The sequence below is a fragment of the Terrapene carolina genome, unplaced genomic scaffold, assembly GCF_002925995.2.
Source record: "Terrapene carolina triunguis isolate 2854851 unplaced genomic scaffold, T_m_triunguis-2.0 Scaffold28679, whole genome shotgun sequence".
Classification (NCBI taxonomy): domain Eukaryota; kingdom Metazoa; phylum Chordata; order Testudines; family Emydidae; genus Terrapene; species Terrapene triunguis.
The window spans coordinates 6,724-16,483 of record NW_020693030.1 but is presented as its reverse complement, the minus strand read 5'-3'; the positions used below and the strand labels follow the sequence as shown (position 1 = coordinate 16,483).

General features: G+C 49.4%; 1 protein-coding gene across 1 annotated transcript; it reads right to left on the bottom strand.

Annotated features, from left to right (window-relative positions):
• Window positions 1-7,452: 7,452 nt before the first annotated feature.
• On the bottom strand, window positions 7,453-8,388 carry LOC112121066 (olfactory receptor 14A16-like). Its single transcript, XM_026662592.1, has one exon. It carries the CDS (start codon window positions 8,386-8,388, stop codon window positions 7,453-7,455), a length of 936 nt encoding a protein of 311 aa, XP_026518377.1.
• Between the last annotated feature and the right edge of the window lie 1,372 nt (window positions 8,389-9,760).

Here is a 9,760-nt window from a genome sequence, read left to right as displayed (position 1 = left end):
ACCTGGGTGCTGGTATCTGCCTCTGAGGGATCCAGGACCATGGGTTCGTCAGGGCAGGGATTGGTCGGCAGGTCCGGCAGCTCCTCCGGATAGCGGGTGCAGGGCAGGCCCGGTGGCTCCTCCGGATAGCGGGCGCAGGGCAGGCCTGGCAGCTCCTGGCGGCCACTCCGGGCCGCGGAGTTTTCCCAGCCACGAGCTAAGCTGGAGACGTCTGGTCTCTCTGGCGTCTGGGGCCTCACTGAGCTCTGAGGGCCAGCCTTTATACTTCCGGGTCACCGCCTGACCCTCTGGGGGGCAGGCTCTGAGCTCCCTACCTCCACCCATTCTGGCCTCCGGATGGGCTCTTCCCCCTCCGGGGCGGCGGGGAGCCACACCGGCTCACTACACACACACACACACACACACACACACACACACACACCCCTCAAGTCTGACTCCCGCTTCTCGGGGCCAGGCTCTTCCATCCCCCCGAGGTGGTACAGGAAGTCTGCGTTTGCATGTTCCTTACCAGCCCTATGCTGGATGGTGAAAGCGTAGGGTTGCAAGGCCAGATACCACCGCAGTAATCGGTCATTGTTATTTTTCATTCTCATCAACCATCGGAGGGGGGCATGGTCCGTGACGAGCATGAACGGCGCCCCCTTTGGGCGTCACAGGCCCATTTTATGGCGAGTGGCTCTTTCTCGACCACGGCATAGTTCTTTTCACAGGGGAATAATTTTCGGCTTAGGTATAGAACCGGGTGGTCTTCTCCATCAATTTCTTGGGATAGGACGGCCCCCAGCCCTACCTCTGAGGCATCCGTTTGCAGGATGAACCCCCGGTGGAAGTCCGGGCTGTATAGGACCGGCTCCTGGCAGAGACACGTTTGGAGTGTCCGGAAGGTGTTTTCAGAGTCTGGGAACCACCGCACCTGCCGGGGGCTGTTTTTGTCAATAGTCCGGTTAAGGGAGCTGCGATGGACACAAACTGGGGAATGAACCGCCGATAATACCCGACGAGCCCCAGGAACTGTCGGACTTGGCGTTTCGTGGTTGGTGTCGGGCAGGCTGCCAGGGCTTGTACTTTCCCGACGAGGGGCTTCACTCGACCTCCCCCTATAGTGTACCCCAGGTACGTGGTTTCTTGCCATCCGATGCGGTGCTTTTTCGGGTTGGCCGTCAGTCCTGCCCGTCGCAGGGATCTTAGGACCGCCGCTAACCGTTCCAGGTGGTCTTCCCAGTGGCAGCTATAGATCACGACATCATCCAGATAAGCTGCCGCATAGTCTCAATGGGGCCATAGCAGGTGATCCATCAGTCGCTGGAACGTCACCGGGGCCCCATGGAGGCCGAACGGCTTCCGTGTGAACTGGTAAAGTCCTGTAGGAGTGGTGAACGCTGTCTTTTCCTTAGAGGGGTCATCGAGTGGGATCTGCCAGTACCCCTTACTGAAGTCGAGGGTGATGATAAACTGGGCCTCCCCTAGGTGGCCCAGCAACTCGTCCACACGGGGCATCGGGTAGATGTCGAATCGTGATATGGCATTCACCCGTCGGAAGTCTATACAAAAGCGTCGGGTGCAGTCGGGCTTGGGTACTAAGACCACCGGGCTACGCCACTCACTCTGCGATGGCTCGATGACCCCCAAGGCCAGCATGGCCTGGACTTCTTCCTCCACCTTCTGGCACATTCGGTACAGCAGTGGCCTGGTCGTTTCTCGGATTACCTTCCCTGGCTCGGTCTGGACAGAGTAGTAGACCAGGGTCGTGTACCTAGGTAGGGCCGTGAAGGTTCCCTGGAAAGCCTGCAGGAGACATTTGGTCTGCTTGCACTGCTCCTCCGTGAGAGTGTCGCCGAGCAGGGGAGCCACGGGGTCCTTGGTCCGGTGTGCGCGGGGACCGAACTCCGGCTCCGGCGGGTATGGGTTAATCAGCAGGCCCTCCCGCTCCCGCCACGTTTTCAACAAATTCACATGATATCGCTGAGTCTTCTTGCGCCGGTTGGGCTGGTGGATCTCGTAAGTGATGGGCCCAACCTTCCGAGCTATCTCGAAGGGTCCCTGCCAACGTGCCAGCAGCTTCGACTCGCTCGAGGGCAGGAGGAGCAGGACCCGATCCCCAGGTTCAAAGTCACGCACCTGCGCCTCCTGGTTATAAGTTTGTTCCTCCCTGTCCTGTGCAGCTTTTAAGTTTTCACGAGCCAGGGCCCCGGCATGAGCAAAGTACTCCTGCAACTGGAGGACATATTTCAGGAGTCCCTGGGTTGGAGAGGGGGACTGCTCCCAAGTTTCCTGCATTAAGTCCAACAGGCCCCGTGGACGGCACCCATACAACAGTTCAAACGGGGAGAACTTGGTGGAGGACTGGGGTACCTCGCGGATGGCTAACAGCAGGGGATGGAGCAACTGGTCCCACCGGCATAGCTCCTCCGGGGGGAACTTCCGCAGCATCTCCTTGAGGGTCCAGTTGAATCGTTCCATCAGTCCGTCCGTCTGCGGGTGGTAGACAGAGGTCTGTAACTGTTTGACCCCCAGAAACTTGCAGACCTGCTGTAACAGTCGTGAGGTGAAATTAGTGCCTTGATCTGTTAGGATTTCTCGGGGCAGCCCACCCAAGCGAAGACCTTCCCCAGTTCCCCGGCGATGGTCCGGGCAGTGGTGCTCCGCAACGGAATGGCCTCTGGGAAACGGGTGGCGTAGTCCATGATGACCAGGACATACTGGAACCCTGAAGCACTTTTGGGGAGGGGCCCCACCAGGTCCATGGCCACTTGTTCAAATGGTGTTTCTATTATAGGCATGGGAACAAGGGGTGCCCTGGGTACTCGTTGCGGAGCGGCTAACTGGCACTCCGGGCAGGAGCTACAATAGTTCCTCACCTCCTGGTGAAAACCGGGCCAGAAGAACTACGTTAAAATCTGGGCAAGGGATTTCTCCTGGCCCAGATGCCCAGCAGCCAGGATGTCATGTGCCAGCTTCATCGCGGCTCGCCGGTGACACTGCGGTACCATCAGCTGTGTTTGAGGCTCCTTTGTGTGGGAGTCACGGTTGATCCAGTACAGATGGTCCCGGCATAGTTCGAAGTGGGGCCACTGGGTTGCGCGTTGGGGGTCGATGATGGTCCCATCGACTGCCGCTAGCTGTTCATAGGCCCCACTAAGGGTAGGGTCAGCTCTCTGGTCACGGCAGAAATCAGTATGGAGAACGGGCTTGACCACGGGCCCCGGCAGGATATTGCCGGCTTCTCCGGTTCCAGCTTCGGGTTCTGGAGTCCCGTGCTCCTCTTCCGGTAGGGCCTCCTGGGACTCTCCTTCCAAGGCAGGGGTCGACCTTGGTTCCGCCCACTCTGGCCTCCGGATGGGCTCTTCCCCCTCTGGGGCGGCGGGGAGCCACACCGGCTCACTACAGGGTCCAAATGATAATTCATGTTTAGGATCTTACATTTGCTCTCTATATTAATCAATGACTATATTTAATTGAAATAGAGAATTTACTGTGCTGGTCACTGTGAATTTTTCCCCAACTTGTGATGCATTCGATCTTCCGGCACCAGGATTCTTTGATCATTATTTCTCTATCTCCATTTCCCTACCACTCTAATATCTAAAAGCCAAAGACACAGCTACGTAAGAGCCCTTTCACCCCTCACTCTGAGAATGAACTGACAGAACTAGACTGAAACCTGTTGCACTCTTTAGATGAGCTGTGTGTAGCTGACTTTGAGCTTCACTGACACTAGAGGATTGATGCTGTAGAAGGCTGTCTATCCATGTCTATTTTCTAAGGGTTTGTAGGGCCCTGGGGCCCAAACAGCTCAAAGGCAGAGGCCCAGAGGTAAAATGTCAAGAATTCATTGATTTTCAAGCCAAAAGGGGCCAGTATGATCCTCTAGTCTGATATTGGCATAGCACAGGGCTTAGGATCTACCGCAGGGTACCCTGATTAAAGCCCAGCTTCTGTAATTTCTGTGGGCCAGGATTACAAAGAGATCTAGGCAACTAAAGATGAAGACAGGCACCAAATAGTCTTTATCAAAGCTACTAAGTGATGCAGTGGCATCAATTTAGCAGTTCTGGTGAAGACGCACTAAATCAATGAGAGAGTGCTTTCCCGTCGAGGTCGGTAATCTACCTCAACGAGAGGCGGAAGCTATCTCGACAGGAGAGCGTCTCCCTTCAACACAGTGTAGTGTGGACACCGTGGTAAGTGGATCTAAGCTACGTCGACTTCAGTTACGTAAGTAGTGTATCTCGGATTGACTTAGCACTGTAGTATAGAACAGCCCGAAAACAGTTCAGATTGTAATTTCACATTTATGTTCTTAAATATTAATAGTCCAAAATGTGTAACTGAAATAGCAAACTTACTGGTGTTTGTGGAATTTGTCTCAGCTTGTGATGCAGTTGATTCTCAGGCATCAGAATTGTTTGGACATCATCTATCTATCTATCTATCATTGTATTATCCAGCAGCCCTTTGCTGTCCCCTTGCTGAATGTCCTGAGTTGCTGGCTCTCTCCGCAGTTACTAGCAGACTGGGATCTACTGCAGACAGCACTAAACTAAAAGGCTCATTGGGCTGCAGATGCAATACTGCATGACATTTTAAAAACTCGTAATTCATATTAGTTGCCCAGCACGTGTAAATTGGCTGTAGCTCCTTTGGAGTCTACATCCATGATGCCTACTCTGCAGAGTTAATCGCCTACTTCATGTTAATTGTCCACTTCATTTTAAGTGGTCTTATACAACATGTGTGATCTCCTTAGTGTAACAATCTGTCCTCTCTTGTATTTAGCTTAGACACTCTGGTTTTCTTCTCCAGACTGAAGGAATAGCTCTGAGAAGTATGAAAGTTTGCGCCTTCCACCAACAGAAGTTGCTTCAATAAAAGATGTTACCTCACCTACCTTGTCTCTCTCAAAATCTATTTACTGTTTTATCTAATCCAGTGTGTTTAAATTGAAGTGTCTGCATAATATTTAAAATAATAAGATGATATATTATTCCCTTAAAGGAATAACAGACTCAATATATTTGGATTGTCCAGGAGAGGGCTGTATTAGAGCAGGAGAGCTTGAGAGTGGCGCCACATAGCAGAAAAAATGGTCAGTGAGGCTGAGGCTACAATGTGGCAGCCAGGCTGCCAAGAGAGTGGGCAAAATCAATGCCAGGAACCCCCATGTCCATGAGACAGCCACCAGCAAGAGGGAGACATGAGTGCTCTCAAAGGTGGCATATTGCAGTGGGTACTTGCACATAGTGGTCAAAGGACATGACAGCAAGGAGGAAAAACTCCATGGAGCCCACCAGGAAGAGGAAGTAGGCCTGAGCATGGCAGCTAGAGAAGGAAATGGTCTTCTTCTCATTCACCATATTGGTCAATATCTTGGAGATGAGCATGCTGGTGAGCAGGCCCTCCAGGAGGGAGAAGTTGGTGATGAAGGGACATAATGGACTGGTGATTCTGGAGAAGGCGGCCCAGAAATTCTGGCTTTGAGATTAACTTGTTATTTTATGTTAATACTCCAGAAGGGGAGAGTAATTTCAATACATCAATTGTAGGGCTTTGTTTGACTGAGAAAGGAGAGAAACTGAGGAAGTGTCAGAGTCTGACACCCGTTTGGCATTAGCCTTAAGCCCTATCCATAATCTTATACAACAGGGACTTAAACATGGCTTTCTTTAAACCTTCAGTGGGCCTTGTAGAGGGGTTGGACTCACCCCTGCGGTGCCTCCTGCTGGTTGTCTGGGGAATCAGCTCAATCCAGCCTCTGGCGGCCCTTTGCAGGCTGGTGGTCCGCCTTACCGCTTCTGGCCCCCGTGTCCCTCCCAGGACCCCGGTGCCCTTATCTTGGGTGTTGCCATTCTGGCAGTACCCCATCAGTACTAGGGTCTCCCTTCCCCAGAGAATCCCCACCCATTATCCCTACCTCACCTCAGGATAAGACCACTGACAGTCTCCAACTAGCCCCCGCTCCCTGGGGCAGACGGCAGTATAGGCCACTCATCATCGGCAAGTTTGGGTTTGGATCTGCTGCCTTGGCCTACCCTCTGAACCCCCAGTACCCCTTGGCCTTTTCCTAGGCCGCAGCCTGGGGCTTTCTAGGCTGGAGCTCCCCAGCCCTGCTCCACTCAGGTACCCTGTCTCAGCCCCCTGCAGCCAGGCCCTTCTCTCTCTAAGTGCAGAGAGAGACTGTTTGGCCTCTGGCTCCCAGCCTTTTTATACAGGACAGCTGTGGCCTGATTGGGGCGTGGCCCAGCTGCGGCCGCATCCCCATTCAGCCCAGTTTTTAGAGCTGCAGCCCTCTGCAGGGCTGCTTTTAACCCTTCAGGGCAGGAGCGGGGTAACCACCCCGCTACAGGCCTACTCAAGTGTTTAATGTTAAGAATGTGCTGAAGCAGCTTGTGGAATCAGGGCCTTTGTACAGAATATTCAAAGGAAGTGAGTTTTGTTCAGTGCAGTTCCTCAGCTGATGTAAATTCTCAGATTTCTATTGACTTCAGTAGAGCTAGAACCATGTACACCTGCTGAGGACTAACTCCATTTATTCAGAGAAGCGAAGGAGATCATGTTAAAAATGTATACAATCAAAACTGCTAAAAGTTCAAACAATGAGTACTTCTGATAAGTTGTTTGTAAATGAGCGATGGTGTAAGATATAGTCATTAAAATCTTTACTAAATAACATTTAATGAGGATGACTTATAGGACAATCATGCTCTGTACATAGACAATCTTTAACAGGAAAAAAACCACAATAATGTTCATAAATTGGCTCTTTGTTCCCCAACACATCATTAATAATACGATAATACCCCAACAGTATAAACATAATCATTTCAGCAGGAATTCAACCATGCAGAAACCTCTTTTGCACCCTTTTATCATTGTGGGGAGGAAACCTTCAGCACGCTCAGAAAAACCCCATCAAAGAGATGACATATGGGCACTCCTGAGAGAGGACAAACATTGAAAAACCTGTCGAACCAAACACTCACTGTCTCCTTGGGCCGTTCCACCTCCAAAACCACCTGGAACAAAGAAACAAATCAAACCACCAACCAACCAGCTAAACAAAAACAAATAAAAAAACAGAGAAACAAACAACATATGCAGTGATACCTCAATCAGACTTTTTATCACTCAAAATAAGAAGAGCCAGAGACCCCACTAGGGACTTTTGCTATGGCTACTGATATTATGTGCAAGATGCTCATATAGTATGGTGATGGGTAACAGTATATACTAGATAGATAGATAGATAGATTCTAATCTTATTTACATTCGTGTAAACATATAATAACTCTTTTTTTTTTCTGCAGTCAAGTTTCTCTGGATTTTTAATAGTGTAAATACCCAATTCTGTATAAACAGCATGTTACGTTTTCATGAAGACAATAATATTATCAGATAGTTATATTTATAAAGAAACACAGAATGAAATCATGATCAAAGGATAAATATGGACATTTAATTCTTAATGATTAACCTCCAACCTATCAGTTTACTCAGTGCACCTTTGAGCTCCTTGTTCCTCATGCTGTAGATGATCGGATTCATCATTGGTGGCAACACAGAATAGAGAACAGCCACCAAGAGATTCTGAACTGATGGAGAGCTGGAGATGGGTTTCAGGTATGCAAAAGTGGCAGTACAAAGGAACAAGGAGACCACAATGAGGTGAGGAAGGCAGGTGGAGAAGGCTTTATGCCGGCCCTGCTCAGAGGGGATTCTCACCACTGTGGTGAAGATCTGAACATATGACACAATTATGAAAACAAAGCAGCTTAACCATAAGAATAAACTAAAAATGAGAAACCCAACTTCACTGAGGTCTGAGTCAGAGCAGGCGAGCTTGAGGAGCTGGGGGATTTCACAGAAGAACTGATCCACCATGTTGCCTTGACAGAAGGATATTGCAAACGTGTTTCCAGTGTGCACTGCAGAGTACAGAATAACACTAATCCAGGCACTGGCTGCCATTTGGACACAAGCTCTCTTGTTCATCACTGTCTCATAGTGCAGTGGTTGGCAGATGGCGACATATCGATCATATGCCATGACGGTCAGTATGGCATAATCTGCTGAAGCAAAGAAGGCAAAGAGAAAGACTTGGGCAACACATCCAGAATAAGAAATCGATCTGGTATTCATGAGGGAATTAGCCATGGATTTGGGGATGGTGACAGAGATTGAGCCGAGGTCTAGGATGGACAGATTCATGAGGAAGAAGTACATGGGGGTGTGAAGGTGGTAGTTGAGGGCTATGGCTGTGATGATGAGAAGGTTCCCCAGCAGGGATATCAGGTAAAGCAGTAGAAACACCACAAAGTGTAAAATCTGCAGTTCCTGAATGTCAGAGAATCCCAGGAGAAGGAACTCGGTCACGGCGGTCTGGTTGGACATTTTTTTCCTCAGTACGCTGTGTGATGTCTGTGTAGGAAATGAGAAGGACAATGATCAGGATTAAGGTGACAGAGAGAATGGCCCTGTTTCTCCTTACCCTAATATCTCATTATGTGAATGTCAAAGGTACACAGAACTCGTCACTTGCAATGATTAGGTATTGTTAGTGCTCCTTGCCTCTGACAATTAATCAGTCATATTATCACACTAGTGTAAATTGGATCAGCTTCTTTAAAGTCAATGGAGCTATGTCACTTTACCCCATCACAGGATTTGGCCCGAGGTGTGGTTTGATAAATTGCAGTGTGAAGGATGGAACAAAGCACACTCCAGACCCAACAGTTCTTTCAAAGAAGGTCCCTCTATTGCGACCATCACCAACCTCACAGTTTGGTCACGAAATTAATTAAAATGCCAACACAGCCTGATTCCCACATTGCAGAGCAATATGAGGTAGACTCCTCCAGCATTGTAAGTAGCAGCTCATCTGTAATTTTTCTACCCCAAGCTCTGTGCCTAGACGGCCTGCTGCCTGCTTCCAAACTGATTTATGGCACCAACTCCCAGCTGCACTTTTGCCTGCGTGTAACAATGGACTAGCAGCATCCCTCCATCATCGCTGTGTTGTATCGTTTACTCTGTGCAGTGCAGTGGAGTTGCTGTCAGGATGCCTGGGCTCTGTTCTTGTCTCTGCCAGTGACCTGCTGTGTGATCTTGGACAAGTCATTACCCCTCTTTCTGCCTCTGTTCCCCACCCGTTTCTCTGCTGTGTCTGCTAGGACTGTAAGGGCTTTCGGAAAGGGGCTGTGGGGCAGATTTTCAAAGGCATTGAGGCACCTAGTGGTATTCTCAAAACATCTAGGCCCCCAACACCACTTGAAATTAACGAGTTATAAACTCCTAGGTGCTTCTGAAAATCCCAGTAGGCACCATAATACTTTTAGAAACATGGCCCCATATTTTGGTATGTGTATATTCTGCACACCCATTTACACCATATATACTCACCCGTCAGCAGTGTGGAGCTAATCCAGGAGTTCAGGGCTCTACTTCCAGTGAGCTCCCGTATGTCCTTGAATGGGGTCAGGATAGACAGGCTTTGGCTGCTTGGTTCAACTCTAACCCAGGGTTTAAAGGGGCTAGTCTGTATAAAACACAGTCTCTGCGCTATCGACTTTACCGGTTATTCAGTTGTTATCTTCTCACAACTATCCCTTTGAAAGAGAAATCACACAGATGCAATAGAATAAATGGACTTGAAATTAATACTTTATCAGAGAATATTAATGTTCCCCAACTTATTTAAAGTTTAAGGCTGCTTGGAAATTTTTAGCTGTGTCTTTTATAATGGAGATTGCTTTTTCAGCTAAAC

Excerpts from the sequence above, each read along its gene's own strand:
- LOC112121066 (XM_026662592.1), bottom strand. The coding sequence starts at position 8,388 with ATGTCCAACCAGACCGCCGTGACCGAGTTCCTTCTCCTGGGATTCTCT.